At 37.7% G+C, this 17,790-nt stretch overlaps 1 protein-coding gene and 1 long non-coding RNA gene across 9 annotated transcripts in view; one reads left to right on the forward strand and one right to left on the reverse strand.

The window, feature by feature from the left end:
- Positions 1–17,790, forward strand: part of KIAA1328 (KIAA1328 ortholog) — a 387,444-nt gene that overhangs the window by 39,222 nt on the left and 330,432 nt on the right. For all 8 annotated transcript variants that reach the window (NM_001374109.1, XM_054537561.2, XM_054537562.2 and 5 more), the window contains 1 exon segment: positions 17,279–17,394. In NM_001374109.1, coding sequence (NP_001361038.1) covers positions 17,279–17,394 — 116 coding nt within the window.
- The window catches only part of LOC103892970 (uncharacterized), an 88,878-nt gene that overhangs the window by 33,273 nt on the left and 37,815 nt on the right, over positions 1–17,790 (reverse strand). The window lies entirely within an intron of this gene.

Below are 17,790 nucleotides of genomic sequence, written 5' to 3' on the forward strand. Positions count from 1 at the left end.
GGGTTTAAAGTAAATGCAGGGGTTTCCCTGAGGTGTCCAGCATTGATTTACATTTGCAGAAGGATAAGTGGAATATTGATTGATCTTTCTAGGAAGTATTAGGATAGAAGGAATTCTTTTTGTTCAAGATTGCAAAATTAAGTGACCTCAGAGAGTCTTTTTCAATAAAATTAATGAATTGTTTGAATAGCTGGGGAAAGCAGTGTCATTTTTGGAGACTTGAAAAATGAATGGCTTTGCAAAATACTATAGTTTGTGCTGAAAGGCGCTGATAATTCTCTATATATGCATTTGCATTTTGTTACTGAGACTTTTTAAGATAGGGAGGGTACCATAGACTACCGCACAGATTGTACTGTAGACCTGGTCTTTAAAGGAAAAAAGTTTCAAAGTTTTAGAACAATGTTGGCCACAATTGCAATTTTTGATGTATATGAGCTATGCTCTAAGAAGCCTTAAAAAAACCATCCAGTATTTCATGTCCTAAGCCCATACTGTCAAGTAATGCATTGTTCCCCAGTGAATAGTTGGGCACTAACTCATTTGAGGACATGGTTCTTTTTTAGACCCAGATACATTGATTTTTCCCAGAGGACAGTTTGCTATTTGTACTTGACATTTCTCAGAAGAAAAATAGAAAGTGTAGCACCATTAGTTTCCTGTTGTAAAATGAGTAAATCATTATTATTTTATATTTATTCTGGTCTTTATTTTTTTAAACTGATCGTAACTTTTGTTGAAATTAAATGTACATCGATTGCAGTACAATATGAAAATTAGAGGGCTTAATTTTTCAGTGACTCAGGTTTCTTTCTTTCTTTTTTTTTTTTTTGTCTTCCCATCAGAAGCCTTTATGGATTTTGGGGTCAAGGGGGTAGTACACAATACTGTTTATAACGGATTACATAGAAAATTTTAAGAAAAGGAACCTTGAATTTGTTTTAGGCAGAAAGGCATTCTCTGAATTTTAGTGGAATTTACACTATAGGCTATGCCAAAATCCATTTTCAGGTAGTCTGTTCTGAGCTCTGTAATCAAAAGAATATCTTTTGAGTAACTAGTGTACACTTAACAATATTTCTTTTGGTTCTAACCAGACCCTACCTCCTAAAAGAAGTTAGTTTTCTATAGCATTTTTTTCTTTTGCATAGTATGTGGAAACATGTACAGTGTATAGGGCACTGTACATGTGGATAATTTCCTGTGACCTTGCTAGATCTACTCAGAATTATGCTTGAGTCAAATTTTGGTTATGAAAAGCTGAAAGGCTACCACTACAGGTACATGGGATATGCAAGTGTATGCTATAGCTATTCTCAGGCAGTTTTCATGTTCACGTGCATATTTTTCTCTTTCATAGTTTACTTTTTATATGCCTGTTGTAGTGAATTTAGGCTTCTTAGACCTGAAATAAACATAAGAAAGGAAGTATCACTGAGCTAAGGGAAGGGAGAAGAGGTAACCAGAAATATATATGTGGCAATTATTTAGGTTGCTGCCTCAAAATTGGAACTGTGGCTTGAATTTAGGACATTTGAGAATTGAGTATTCTCAGGTTAGTACTTTATAATTGAAAGTGTTAATTCTTTTTTTTTTGAGACGGAGTCTCACTCTGTCAACAGGCTGGAGTGCAATGGCGCGATCTGGGCTCACTGCAACCTCCGCCTCCCGGGTTCAAGAGATTCTCCTGCCTCAGCCTCCCAACTAGCTTAGATTACAGGTGCACACCACCACGTCCAGCTGATTTTTGTATTTTTTAGTAGAGACGGGGTTTCACCATGTTGGCCAGGATGGTCTCTATCTCTTTACCTCGTGATCTGCCCGCCTCGGCCTCCCAAAGTGCTGGAATTACAGGCGTGAGCCCCTGTGCCCGGCCTGAAAGTGTTTATTCTTACCATATAAATTTTCAGGTTTTGATTGAAAAACAATTATTGATCCTTTGCTCTGTGATCTGATGCATTTTGGAAGAGATAATCAGTTTTCGTCAAGTAATACTGAATTTGTTTTGGTAGTTTTTAGAGTAATTGGTTAATCTAAGATACCTGTATACCCTTGAGTGATATTTTATGTTAGCTCTTGAAGAGGCCAAAACATTGCATCTTTATTCATTCTGAAATATAACTTTTCTTCTAATTTTAATTTACTTATGGTAATATAAATATTAAAATTATTCCATTAAAAAATAAAACTAAAATAAAATAGTAGCAGATGAAGTAAAATTCCTCTTTGACAATCCATCCTTCCTATCCTCCCCATAGATATGCTGTGTATGTTTGGGTGGGATTTATTTCTTTTTAACTTTTTATTTGAAGTAATTTAGAACTTACGGAAAGGTTCGCCCAGCTTTGCATACATTTTGCATTACAGAAGTACAGTGATCAAAACTAAGAAATTAACATTGGTGCAGTATTATTAACTAAACTTGTATCTCACCAATGTCATTTCACTAATATCACTTTTTTCATTCAACAGTCAATTCAAGATCTCAAGTTGTATTTAGTTGTCACATCCCCTTAGTCTTCTTCAACTCAGTCTTTCATAACCTTGACACGTATGTGTTTTGTAGAATGTTCTTTAATACAGATTTGTGTGTTTTCTCTTGCTTAGATTCAAATGGGTGTTAGAATGCCCAAGGGGCTCCCCACTCTTACCTGCCCACATTTGGCCTCCACCAAGCTGAAATTGTCTTACCTATTTCCAGCTGTGGCTGCCCCAGGTTAGCTGGGGCTCACACCTGTATTTTCCCGTCAACATGAGTCTCCTTAGATTTCTGGTTGGTTGGTTGGTTGCCCTTCAACCTTAGCTCTCAATTGGAAATTGAGAAGGAGTATCTGGCCCACGTGAAGGGAAGTTATGCCAAGAGGAATTTGAAACCTATAGTGCACTGTGGGTAACTTACATCAACATTATACCTCAAATCAGCCTAATATCTGTTAGAGTAACTCAACTCCTACACTAAAAATCTAGCCAAAGGAAAAGTCTGCTCGCTATCAAGTATGGAAATTAATTTACTTCCATCTCTATTTCAGATTATGCATTTTTTGGCAAGAAAACAACAGAAGTGATGTGCCTTTTCAATAGGTCATATCAGGGGCTACCTGAAATTGACATGCCTTTTTGCTGATGATGTTAAACTTGATTACCTGATTAAGGGGGTGTCTGCAGGTTTCTCCACTGTGAAATTATTTTTCTTTAATTAATATAGTTCTATTGATTATAATCTAATAGTTATTTATTTTGTTGCTAAAATTGTTCCAGCTTTGGACATAGGAAATGTTGGGAACATAAGAGTGAAAACAAATGAATATGTAAGCAAGTAGGTAGGTATGTGTAAATAATTATGTAGGTATGTCTAAGTGACAGTAAAGAACATTGCTGCCAGTATTACAATTTAAAAAGAAGGTGGAAGAGACCACAAGCCTAGGACATTTCTTGAAACTATCAGAGAGCTAAGGTTGAAGGGCAACCAACCAAGCAGAAATCTAAGGAGACTTATGCTGATAGGGAAAGACAGGTGTGAGTCCCAGCTAAACTGCAGCAGACACAGCTGGAAATGGGTAAGATTTCAGCTTGATGGAGGCCACATGTGGGCAGGTGAGAGTGAAGGGCCCCTTGGGCAGCAAATATGGGAGAGCTTGAACTCTCTTGCAGGCTTTTTCTCCTTAGGTCCCACTTGGTGAGAACCCTGATCAAGCATCAGTCTTGGTCCAGGCCTGGGGGAGGGGAACAGTAGTTGCCATGGAAAAGAAACAAAGTTCCTGGGTCCTTCTCCTCTATCTGCCCTATGTAACAAAAAACATAGCTTCAGGAAGACGAGCAACATAAACTATTATCCTTAGGATACTCATAAAAATCACTGGGTGGTGGTGGGGCTGGGTCCAGGTGGTGAGGAGGGTCCAGGAGGAGGCAAAAAATAACCTTTGGGGAGGGCAGAATTATATACTGGTGCAAGAACTATGGAAGAGGAACAGGAGGACTTCTAAGACCCTAGGCATATGAGTCTGATTAGCACAGGCCTGATTAGAATAACAGAAAATATCACCTCAACCGGGACCCCCACCATCAGACTAACAAGTATCTAGTAAAAGTAGTAGATAAGTACTGATGAGAAACTCATTAGATGGACCCTCTAAGAGGAAACTCATAAAGCTGAACATGAAGCAGACATTGAGAAGGAATATCTGGCCCACCTGAAGGGAAGTTATACCTGAAGGAATTTGAAACCTGTGGTGTGCTGCGGATAACTATGGCAACAATAAACCTCAAACCAGCCTAACATCTGTTAAAATAACACAACTCCTACACTAAAAACCAAGCCAAAGGAAAAGTCTGCCCATTACCAAGAACAGAAATTATTTACTTCAGTCTCTACTTCCTACCCAAGATGTCCAGATAGCAATAAAAATATGAGACATATGAAAAGGTAGATAAAACAACATGCATACAAAGAGAGCAACAGACACTGGTGCAGTTAGGGCATAGATGTTGGAACAGTCTGATGAGGAATTTAAAACAACTGATTAATATGCTAAAATATGTATTAGTTATTTATGGTGGCCTAATACATTATCACAAAATTTAGCAACTTAAAACCCTGGTAAGCTTCCTGGAGGCCCTATTGTTTGATTGAAAGGTTTTGTGAGGCCCAACTTTAATAACTTTAAAGTGCCTTTTGTGTGACTGTATTGAGGCATCAACTTTGATCTTTCTGAGGCCTTAATGAAAGATTCACCCTTGGTTTTATCTCTAGAGCATGTTTTTCCAGGTATTCTTCCAGATTTGGAATTTTCTCAGAAGACATTTCTTAATTTTAGCATGTTTTTCGCTATGGGCAGGCTGAGTATGAAGTCCTGGCTCATTTTGGTTTAATAATCTTTCCTTCAATTTATCTCTTTCTTCTCCCAGTTTACTATAAGCACCAAAAAGAAACCAGGTGGCATCTTCAGCAGGTACTTGGAAATCTCCTTAAGTAAATCAGTCACCCAGATCATTTGGCATATTTCCTACTCTACACATTATTAAACATGATAGTGTTGGTAAACATTGTGCTACCACATGCAATGATTACGCTTCCTGCAATTTCCAGAAACATGTTTTCAGGGCCTCTCCTTGTGGTGGCTTACAATATGGCAGCTGGCTTCCATCAGAATGAGCAAGAGTAAACAAGACAGTAGTCCCTATCTTTTTGTAAACTAATCTCAGATGTGACATCTCATCAGTTTTGAGAGTCACTAGATCAAGGCTATACTTGAGGATAAGGTATTAAAGAAGGACATGAATATCAGGAAACAGGGATCACTGGTTTGTATTGCAGAGGTTGCCTACCGCAATAACTGATTTTCCTTAATTTGCTTGTTTTAATATATTTTCTGTAGATTCCCCAATTTTAAAATATTTTTTTCTGTTTTATTTTTTATTATATTTTAAGTTCTGGGATACATGTGCAGAACGTGCAGGTTTGTTACATAGATATGTGCCATGGTGGTTTGCTGCACCCATCAACCCATCATCTACATTAGGTATTTCTCCTAATGCTATCCCTCCCTTGTCTGTCATCCCCCTACAGGCCACAGTGTGTGATGTTCCCCTCCCTGTGCCCATATGTTCTCATGGTTCAACTCCCACTTATGAGTGAGAACATGCAGTGTTTGGTTTTCTGTTCCTGTGTTAGTTTGCTGAGAATGATGGTTTCCAGCTTCATCCATGTCTCTGCAAAGGGCATGAACTCATTCTTTTTTATGGCTGCATAGTATTCCATCGTGTATATGTGCCACATTTTCTTTATCCAGTCTATCATTGATGGGCATTTGGGTTGGTTCCAAGTCGTTGCTATTGTGAATAGTGCTGTAATAAACATATGTGTGCATGTGCCTTTATAGTAGAACAATTTATTATCCTTTGGGTATATACCCAGTAATGGGATTGCTGGGTCAGGTAGTATTTCTGGTTCTAGATCCTCGAGGAATTGCCACACTGTCTTCCACAATGGTTGAACTAATTTACACTCCCACCAACGGTGTAAAAGCGTTCCTGTTTCTCCACATCCTCTCCAGCATCTGTTTCCTGACTTTTTTGTGATCGCCATTCTAACTGGTGTGAGATGGTATCTCATTGTGGTTTTGATTTGCATTTCTCTAATGACCACTGATGATAAGCTTTTTATCACATATTTGCTGGCCACATAAATGTATTCTTTTGAGAAGTGTCTGTTCATATCTTTTGCCCACTTTTTGATGGGGTTGTTTGTTTTTTTCTTGTAAATTTAAGTTCCTTGTAGATTCTGGATATTAGCCCTTTGTCACATGGATAGATTGCAAAAATTTTCTCCCATTCTGTAGGTTGCCTGTTCACTCTGATGATAGTTTCTTTTGTGGTGCAGAAGCTCTTTAGTTTAATTAGAACCCATTTGTAAATTTTGGCTTTTGTTTGCCATTGCTTTTGGTGTTTTAGTCATGAAGCCTTTGCCCATGTGCATGTCCTGAATGGTATTGCCTAGGTTTTCTTCTAGGGTTTTTATGGTTTTAGGTCTTATGTTTAAGTCTTTAATCCATCTTAATTTTTGTATAAGGTGTAAGGAAGGGGTCCAGTTTCAGTTTTCTGCATATGACTAGCCAGTTTTCCCAACACCATTTATTTAATAGGAAATCCTTTCCCCATTGCTTGTTTCTGTCAGGTTTGTCAGATGGCTGTAAATGTCTGGTATTTATTTCTGAGGCCTCTGTTCTGTTTCATTGGTCTATATATCTGTTTTGGTAGCAGTACCATGCTGTTTTGGTCACTGTAGCCTTGTAGTATAGTTTGAAGTCAGGTAGCATGATGCCTCCAGCTTTGTTCTTTTTGCATAGGATTGTCTTGGCTATATGGGCTCTTTTTTGGTTTCATATGAAATTTAAAGTAGTTTTTTCTAATTCTGTGAAGAAAGTCAATGGTACCTTGATGGGAATAGCAATGAATCTATAAGTTACTTTGGGCAGTATGGCCATTTTCACAATATTGATTCTATCTTTGAGCATGGAATGTTTTTCCGTTTGTTTGTGTCCTTTCTTATTTCCTTGAGCAGTGGTGTGTAGTTCTCCTTGAAGAGGTCCTTCACAACCTTTGTAAGTTGTATTCCTGGGTATTTTATTCTCTTTGTAGCAGTGGTGAATGGGAGTTCACTCATGATTTGGCTCTCTGTTTGTCTATTATTGGTGTGTAGGAATGCTCGTGATTTTTGCACATTGGTTTTGTATCCTGAGACTTTGCTCAAGTTGCTTATCAGCTTAAGGAGTTTTTGGGCTGAGACAATGGGGGTTTTATAAATATGCAATCCTGTCATCTGCAAACAGAGACAATTTGACTTCCTCTTCTCCTCTTCGAATACCATTTATTTCTTTCTCTTGCCTGATTGCCCTGGCCAGAACTTCCAATACTATGTTGAATAGGAGTGGTGAGAGAGGGCATCCTTGTCTTGTGCAGGTTTTCAAAGGGAATGCTTCCAGCTTTTCCCCAATCAGTATGATATTGGCTATGGGTTTGTCATAAATAGCTCTTATTATTTTGAGATACATTCCATCGATACCTAGTGTATTGAGTGTTGTTAGCATGAAAGGGTGTTGAATTTTATCAAAGGCCTTTTCTGCATCTATTGAGGTAATCATGTGGTTTTTGTCATTGTTTCTGTTTGTGTGATAGATTACGTTTATTGATTTGTGTATGGTGAACCAGCCTTGCATCCCAGGGATGAAGCTGACTTGATCGTGGTGGATAAGCTTTTTAATGTGCTAGTGGATTCAGTTTGCCAGTATTTTACTGAGGATTTTCCCATTGATGTTCATCAGGGATATTGGCCTGAAATTTTCTTTTTTTGTTGTGTCTCTGCCAGGTTTTGGTATCAGGATGATATTGGCCTCATAAAATGAGTTAGGCAGGAGTCCCTCTTTTTCTGTTGTTTGGAATAGTTTCCAAAGGAATGATACCAGCTCCTCTTTGTACCTCTGGTAGAATTCAGCTGTCAATCAGTCTGGTCCTGGGACCACACTATTTTTTTGGTTGGTAGGCTACTAATTACTGCCTCAATTTCAGGACTTGCTATTGGTCTATTCAGGGATTCGACTTCTTTCTAGTTTAGTCTTGGGAAGGTGTATGTGTCTAGGAATTTATCCATTTCTTCTAGATTTTCTAGTGTATTTGTGTAGAGGTGTTTATAGTATTCTCTGATGGTAATTTGTATTTCTATGGGATCAGTGGTGATATCCCCTTTATCATAGTTTACTGTGTCTATTTCATTCTTCTCTCTTTTCTTCTTTATTAGTCTGGCTAGCAGTCTATCTCTTTTGTTAATCTTTTCAAAAAACCAGCTCCTGGATTCATTGATTTTTTTGAAGGGTTTTTCATGTCTCTTATCTCCTTCGTTCTGCTCTGATCTTAGTTATTTCTTGTCTTCAGCTAGCTTTTGAATGTGTTTGCTCTTGCTTCTCTAGTTCTTTTAATTGTGATGTTAAGATGTCGATTTTAGATCTTTCCCACTTTCTCATGTAGGCATTTTGTTCTATAAATTTCCCTCTAAACACTGCTTTAGCTGTGTCCCAGAGATTCTGGTACGTTGTGTCATTATTCTCATTGGTTTCAAAGAACTTATTTATTTCTGCCTTCATTTTGTTATTTACCCAGTAGTCATTCAGAAGCAGGTTGTTTAATTTCCAAGTAATTGTGTGGTTTTGAGTGAGTTTCTTAATCCTGAGTTCTAATTTGATTGCACTGTGGTCTGTGAGACTGTTTATTATGATTTCCATTCTTTTGCATTTGCTGGGGAGGGTTTTACTTCCAATTATGTGGTCAATTTTAGAATAAATGCTATGTGGTGCTGAGAAGAATGTATATTCTGTTGATTTGGGGTAGAGAGTTCTGTAGATGTCTATTAGGTCTGCTTGGTCCAGAGCTGAGTTCAAGTCCTGAATATCCTTGTTAGTTTTCTCTCTCGTTGATCTGATTTTGACAGTGGGGTGTTAAAGTCTCCCATTATTATTGTGTGGGAGTCTAAGTCTCTTTGAAGGTCTCTAAGAACTTGCTTTATGAATCTGGGTGCTCCTGTATTGGGTGCATATATATTTAGGATAGTTAGCTCTTGTTGCATTGATCCCTTTACCATTTATGTAATGCTATTCTTTGTCTTTTTTGGTTTAAACTCTTTGTCTTTGTTGGTTTAAACTCTGTTTTATCGGAGAATAGGATTGTAACCCCTGGTGGTTTTTTTTGTTGGTTTTTTTTTTTTTGCTTGCCACTTGCTTGGTGAATATTCCTTCATCCCTTTATTTTGAGCCTATGTGTCTTTGCACATGAGGTGGGTATCCTGAATACAGCACACCAATGGGTCTTGACTCTTTATCCAATTTGCCAGTCCGTGTTTTTTTTTTTTTTTTTTTTTGAGACGCAGTCTTGCCCTGTCGCCCAGGCTGGAGTGCAGTGGTGCGATCTTGGCTCACTGCAAGCTCTGCCTCCCGAGTTCAGGCCATTCTCCTGCCTCAGCCTCCTGAGTAGCTGGAACTACAGGCACCTGCCACAACGCCTGGCTGATTTTTTTGTATTTTTATTAGAGATGGGGTTTCATCATGTTAGCCAGGATGGTCTCGATCTCCTGACCTTGCGATCCGCCCACCTCGGCCTCCCAAAGTGCTGGGATTACAGGCGTGAGCCACTGCACCCGGCCCAGTCTGTGTCTTTTAATTGGGGCATTTAGCTCATTTACCTTTAAGGTTAATATTGTTATGTGTTAATTTAATCCTATCATTATGATGTTAGATGGTTATTTTGCCTATTTGTTGATGCAGTTTCTTCATAGTGTTGATGGTCTTCACATTTTGGTATGTTTTTGCATACCAAAGAGTTTTGCAGTGGCTGATAGCGGTTTTTCCTTTACATATTTAGTGCTTCCTTCAGGGGCTCTTGTAAGGCAGGCCTGGTGGTGACAAAATCTCTCAGCATTTGCTTGTCTGTAAAGGATTTTATTTCTCCTTTGCTTATGAAGCCTAGTTTGGCTGGATATGAAATTCTGGGTTGAAAATTCTTTTAAGAATGTTGAATATTGGCCTCCTCTGGCTTGTAGGGTTTCTGCAGAAAGATCCTTTGTTAGTCTGATGGGCTTCTCTTTGTGGGTAACGCGATCTTTCTCTCTGGCTGCCCTTAACATTTTTTCCTTCATTTCAACCTTGATGAATCTGGTGATTATGTGTCTTGGGGTTGCTTTTCTCTAGGAATATCTTTGTGGTGTTCTGTGTTTTTCCTGAATTTGAATGTTGGCCTGTCTTGCTAGGTTGGGGAAGTTCTCCTGGATAATATCCTAAAGTATGTTTTCCAACTTGGTTCCATTCCCCGCATCACTTTCAGGTACACCAATCAAATGTAGGTTTGGTTTTTTCACATAGTCCCATATTTCTTGGAGGCTTTGTTCGTTTCTTTTCATTCTTTTTTTCTCTAATCTTGTCTTCATGCTTTATTTCATTAAGTTGATCTTCAATTTCTGATAGCCTTTCTTCTGGTTGATCAACTCGGCTATTGATACTTGTGTATGCTTCACAACGTTCTCATGCTGTGTTTTTCAGCTCCATCAGGTCATTTATGTTCTTCTCTAAACTGGTTATTCTAGTTAGCAGTTCCTGTAACCTTTTATCAAGGTTCTTAGCTTCCTTGCATTGGGTTAGAACATGCTCCTTTAGCTCGGAGAAGTTTGTTATTACCCACCTTCTGAAGCCTACTTCTGTCAATTCATCAAACTCATTCTTTGTCCAGTTTTGTTCCCTTGCTGGTGAGGAGTTGTGATCCTTTGGAGGAGAAGAGGCATTCTGGTTTTTGGAATTTTCAGCCTTTTTGTGCTGGTTTTTCCTCATCTTCATGGATTTATCTACCTTTGGTCTTTGATGTTAGTAACCTTTGGATGGGTTTTTTTTTTCGTGGGTGTCCTTTTTGTTGATGTTGATGTTATTGCTTTTTGTTTGTTAGTTTTCCTTCTAATAGTTAGGACCCTCTTCTGCAGGTCTGCTGGAGTTTGCTTGAGGTCCACTCTAGACCCTATTTGTCTGGGTATCACCAGCGGGGGCTGCAGAACAGCAAAGATTGCTACCTGCTCCTTCCTCTGGAAGCTTCCTCACAGAGGGGCACTTGCCAGATGCCAGTTGGAGCTCTCCTGTATGAGGTGTCTGTCGACCTCTGCTGGGAGGTGTCTCTCAGTCAGGAGGCATGGGGATCAGAGACTCACTTGAAGAAGCAGTCTGTGTCTGTCCCTTAGCAGAACTTGAGCACTGTGCTGGGAGATCTGCTTCTCTCTTCAGAGCCAGCAGGCAGGAATCTTTAAGTCTGCTGAAGCTGCGCCCATAGCCACCCCTTCCCCCAGGTGTTCTGACCCAGGGAGATGGGAGTTTTATCTATAAGTCCCTGACAGGCTACTGCCTTTCTTTCAGAGATGCCCTGCCCAGAGAGGAAGAATCTAGAGAGGCAGTCTGGCTACAGTGGCTTTGCTGAGTTTTGGTGGGTTCCGCACCCAGTTTGAACTTCCTAGTGGCTTTGTTTACACTCTGAGGAGAAAATTGCCTACTCAAGCCTCAGTAATGGTGGATGCCCCTTCCCTCACCAAGCTGGAGAGTCCCAGGTTGACTTCAGAGTGCTGTGCTGGCAGCGAGAATTTCAAGCTGGTGGATCTTAGCTTGTTGGGCTCTGTATGTGTGGGATCTGCTGAGCAAGGTGACCCGGCTCCCAGGCTTCAGCCCCCTTTCCAGGGGAGTGAATGGTTCTGTCTTGCTGGTGTTCCAGGCACCAATGGGGTATGAAAAAACTCCTGTAGCTAGCTTGGTGTCTGCTCAGATGGCCGCCCAGTTTTGTGCTTTATACCCAGGGCCCTGGTGGTGTAGGCACCCGAGGGAATCTCCTGATCTGTGGGTTGTGAAGACCATTGGATAAGCATAGTATCTGGGCCAGACAGCACCATCCCTCAATGGCACAGTCCCTCAGGGCTTCCCTTTGCTAGTGGAGGGAGTTCCCCAACCCCTTGCGCTTCCGGGGTAAGGTAATGCACCATCCTGCTTCTGCTCACCTTCCGTGGGCTGTACCCGCTGTCTAACCAGTCCCAGTGAGATGAACCAGGTACCTCAGTTGGAAATGCAGAAATCCCCCACCTTCTGTGTTGGTCTCACTGGAGCTGCAGACCAGAGCTCTTTCTATTCGGCCATCTTGCCTGGAGATTTCTTAATATTTTCTATATACAATCATGTCATCAGCACATAAAAATTTTATTTTTCTTGGTCTGTAGGCATTTTATTTTCTTGTGTTATTGCACTGGCTATGACATCCAGTCAATAATGAACAGAGGGATATAGTAATAGCTGACATTTTTGCCTTATTCCTGAAGTGCAAAGGTAGGGAGGGACAAATTTTTTTTTTACCCTCAGACATATGTTAACTGTAGGATTTTTTTTAAAAAAAAGATTCTTTTTATTAGATTGAGGTAGTTTCTCCTGTTCCTAGGTTGTTGAGTTTTTATTGTAAATAGATTGAATTTTGACAAATGCCTTTTCTGCTATTATAGATGAGCATGTGAGATTTGTCCTTTATTCTGTTAACATAGTGAAATACATAAATTAATTTTCAACTGTTAATCAAATCTTGCCTTCCTGGAGTAAACCCACATTGGGCATATTATCTTTTTATATATCTGGATTCATCTTGTGAATTGGTTTTTAGAATTTTTTTCAGCTATACTTATCAGATAGATTGGATTATAGTTTTTGTTTTTCATAATTATCCTTGTCAAATTTTGGTATCAAGGTATGGCTGCATTATAAAATGAGTATCTATGAACTAAAAGTGATAACCAGTAAGTATTAGAAAGTTAACTTGTTTTTTTTTTTGATTGCCAGTTTAAGCATGTAAATAATCAAATATCTGACCACCTTTAAGTACTATGTATCATACTACCTCTTATCCTTTGTTTCCTGAAAAATGAGTTTTATTCTTAGAGTTTTTAAAACAGTGTGTACTTTCATAAGTTTCCTTTATATCTAATCTTTTTTTCTGTATTTACATTCATTTTTGTTATTTCCATTTTTAATATCGAATCTACCCTATTCATTGTATAGAAATTTATGCATTTCACTTTTCATCTAAAAATTCTTATTTCACTTAGAGTTTTTAACTACTTAAACTTTACTTAAAAAGAAAGAAGAAGGTCATTCCTTAGTAGGAATAAAATGCATAATTCCATTTTTGAAACAGCATATTCACAGTTGTGTACCCATCACCACAATCAGTTTTAGTACGTTTTCGTCACACCAAAATGAAGCCCTATATGCATTAGCACTCACTGTCCACTTCCCACCAGTCCTTCCTAGCCCCAGACAACCACTGCTCTAATTTCTTTCTCAATGGATTTGCCCGTTCTAGATATCTCATAAAAATGGAATCATATATGTGATCTTTTAAAACTAGTTTTTAAAACTCAGCATAGTGATTTCAAGGTTTATTCATATGGTAGGTAGCGTGTATTACTACCTAATTTCTCTTTATTGCTGAATAACTTTCCATTGTATAGATGATATCACATTTTGGTTATCTATTCATCCATTGATAGATGTCAGGTTGTTGTACTTTTATTGTGGATAATACTGCTGTGAACATACATGTACAAGTTTTTATGTGGACATATGTTTTCATTTCTCTTGAGTATCTATGAGTAGAATTGCTGGGTTGTATGGTAACTCTGTGTTTAACTTTTTGAAGAACTGCCAGACTTGAAGTGATTGTGCCATTTTACATTCCTACTAAGCACTATACAAGAGTTTTCGTTTTTCTGCAGCTTTGTCAACATTTGTTATTATCTGTCTTTTTTATTAACCGTTTAAAACTTAAGAATTATTTATTTCTGCTATTTGCCATTTAATGTTTTTGGACCACTGTTGACATCAGGTAACAGAAACCATAGAAAGTGAAACTATGGAGAAGTGAGGACTAACTATTGTACTTTAAAATGAGATACAGAATTAGGTCTTTTTATTTTACTTTGTGGTCTGAGAATACTTAGATGAAAAATATAGACCTTGATACCAAATATTTTCTTGTTACATATACTTCACTGGAAATACTGTTGAACATAAGAAGACAGATTTCATAATGAATATCAAATCTTGAGGTTGCTTTATTGGCAGATCTTCTGCATTTAAAATCTATATTAATATTCTTGCTCATATTAAGTATGCTAATGGACCACAAAGAAGCCATGCATATCTTTAGATAGGCCTATCGAAAAAATGTTGCTCTTTGTTCTTAATACAGTTTGTTAATTTTATAGCCTTCCAGGGCTTAATAATTGCTAAAGGATAGTCAAATCATAGCAGCATAACAGAAAAGATTAAAAAGAAAAAGCCCTGCTTAATAATGTAGCAAGAAATATTTCAAACATACCCCAGAAACTAAATTTAGAAAAGAATGATTTTATCTGGATAGAATACATTTTGGGAAAAGCTCATCACAGACTCTGACATTATGGAATATCTGACCTGGTTGGGCTCTGGAGATAATCTGTGCATTTAGATTAATGTTAAGGTAAACCTGTGATCTGCTTTTCTGTTACTGTTTTCTATGACCATGGAGCATTGTTTGTTGAAGAAAAAAATCTTTGGGACATTCTTCATATCTACATATGGCTTTTATGAATGGGATTGAAACTACAGAAAGCCATGTTTTAGATTCCTTTTGGAAACTCTATACTGAATAAAATTACTGTGATTACTTTTTCCTTTAGTAGGTATTCACTAAATACCTTTTAATAAATAAATGAAAATAAATGTCTCCATATCTACTTATAGATTTTCTTCTTTCGTTGTGTCTTCAAGATTTTACCAGTCTAAACTGGGAGGGATTTTGTTACATGTTTTCTTACCTTGACAGTGTTTATTCTTTCCTCACAATACAGACTGGGTATCCCTAATACAAAAATTCGAAATCTGAAATGCTTCAAAATTTAAAATGTTTTGAGCACTGGCGTGATGCTAAAAGTGGAAAATTTCACACCACACCGTATGTGACAGGTCACAGTCAAAACACAGGCATACAGCACACAGTTTATTTAGTGTACCTCCACAAGGAAAAAAAGACCCTCCCAAAACACCTGTAGCTGTGATAGAGCATTTTCGAGCATGCCCAGATTCTCCTACACCAGCAATCCTACAAAGGCATCTGAGCAGGCTGGGCATGGCAACAGCAGGTCCCTCACAGTGTTCCACATGGGAACAAGACCTCCTTGCATTACTCACTGTTTGTTTGCTTATTCCATGCTCTGTAAAGATACTGTGTAAAATGTAAAGAAAGGTCCTGCGTCATACCCATAGGGTAATGTCGATATTCCCAAATTGGAAACTATTTGAAATCTGAAACACCTCTGGTCCCAAGCATTTTAGATAAGGGCTACTCAACCTGTATACAGCATCACTCATTTCTTTGTTTTCTGCATCATCCTACAGATTCATCACTTTGTTTTGCATTTCTGTAGTCTCATGCCAAATTTCAGGTCTTTATACTTTCTAATATTTCTGTAATCTACTTATTACTCTGTCATCCTATTGGTATGGCTTTTGCCTAAATCATAGTATGGTATGTCTTGTTCCATGACTAAATGTTTGGTAACTTTCTTCTTCTTTACAAATGCTTTCCATATTTATAAAGTATATATATATATACAGTGTCAAATATTTATAATATAGTGAAAGAAATTCTGGAACTTCAGTGGGAAAGAATTTTTTAAATTGTCTAGTCTAGCCTTTTTTCTTTCTTAGTGAGATTAATAATGCCCAGAGAGATAAGCAGAGTTTGTCAAAGTTACTTTGAAAGATGTTATTGCAAGTGGGCTTGAGAGTAATAACAGGAAAAGGGAAGGCATTGTAAAGAGATAGGAACAAAGGAAGCAGGATAACCTGATAACAGAGTATAAATTCTCTTCATGTATATGTATTTGTTTAGTTGTCTGAATTCTTTGTAAATATATCAGTCTTTGAGATTACCCTGTTTGAAAGAAGGGCCTGGATCCCATTCATGGGCCTAGTGGTATGCTAAACATAAATAATATATAGGCCAGGGAAAATGAATTGAATGCTATGATAAGCAAAAAGAAATAAACCTATTTATTGAGCACTACTATGTGCTATGTGCTTTGACACAAATTATTTCAAAGACAAGATACAATCAACTCTTGAACATTCATGATTCTAATTTTCAGTTATCCCGTTGATTTCAATATCTCTACCAGAGGGCAGGCAAGAAGGAAAACCTATGGGATTCATGTTATACAGAAATTGCTCTAGTAGAGTAGCGTTCTGAGCAGAAGTAAATTTAATAGCTCAAAGAAAAGGTTTAGATTCCCTGTGGGTTTTACTTACACCTATTCCTGTTATCTTATAGGATAAGTGGATTCTATGAGCTTTGGAGAAATAAGTATGAGTAACAGAGAAATTTGGGGTTAATGTCTCTGCACACAGAGTAGAATGAAGATAGGATTGTCCCAATATATATTTCAGTGAATTGTAAATAAAGGTGTTGTTCATGTTTGTTTGTTTTTAGATTTTTGTTTTTTCTGTCTGTGCTTTTGTCAGAAGTCATCCTTTTTTGATATGATTAAGTTGGAATCCTTTTCAGAGTTAAACATTTTCTTGGTCAATGTTTTTAATTTTATAATTTTTTTTGGGACTAAGAATACATGTACTGCAAACCTTCCTTTATGTTACTGTCATCTTTTTATTTAATCATACTATTTATATGCTACTAAAGAATGCTGGGTATTGGTACCAGGAAAAAGTAAAATTGCCTATGTATATTTAGTAAAATATTTAAAGTACATATTTTGTTTATTTTATTAATAGGATTTAAATAAACTTATACAAAATGTAAATCAAAATCAATTGATTGTACCTGTTTTGGTAACAAAAAAATGAAACCCATGTTTTAAAAATCGGAATACATTTCTGTCCTGGATTATAATTTGGCACCTGCATCCTTTGTAGGACTTTCCATATTTAAGATATCTCTGATGATTGAAAACATTTTTAATGTAAAAATTACATGCATCTTTTATTACAGAGGTGAAAAAGATTACCTTATGAGAGATTAAGTTTTTTAAAAAGCAGCAACAAAACAGAAGAGAGTGTTCCTGAAGAATTCGGCATACCTTTGGAAGAAGTCTGGTTTTGTAAACTGCAGCTGTAGGCACATATTTAATTTTATTCTGATAGATGTTAAAGGTATTTTTTTTAATTTCTTTCAGAGTAAGTGAGGAAAAGGAAGTGACAGAGGAAAGACTGAAAGCTGAGCAGGAGTCATTTGAGAAGAAGATCAGGCAGTTGGAAGAACAGAATGAACTGATCATCAAAGAAAGGGAAGATATCCTTTTGAAAGTCCTCTTTTTTAACGTTCAGGAAGTTTGACTATTTCTTTTTTTTTTTTTTTTTTTTTTTTTTTTTTTGAGACGAAGTCTTGCTCTTGTCCCCTAGGCTGCAGTGCAATGGTGCGATCTCAGTTCACCGCAACCTCCACCTCATGGGTTCAAGCGATTCTCCTGCCTCAGCCTCCCGAGTAGCTGGGATTACACGCACCCACCACCAGGCCCAGCTAATTTTTGTATTTTTAGTAGAGTCGGGGTTTCACCTTGTTGGCCAGGCTGGTCTTGAACTCCTGACCTCAGGTGATCTGCCTGCCTTGGCTTCCAAAGTGCTAGGATTACAGGTGTGAGCCACTGTGCTTGGCCGGAAGTTTGACTATTTTATGAAGACAATGTAA

This window comes from Pongo abelii, chromosome 17 (genome assembly GCF_028885655.2).
Source record: "Pongo abelii isolate AG06213 chromosome 17, NHGRI_mPonAbe1-v2.0_pri, whole genome shotgun sequence".
NCBI classification, from domain to species: Eukaryota; Metazoa; Chordata; class Mammalia; order Primates; family Hominidae; genus Pongo; species Pongo abelii.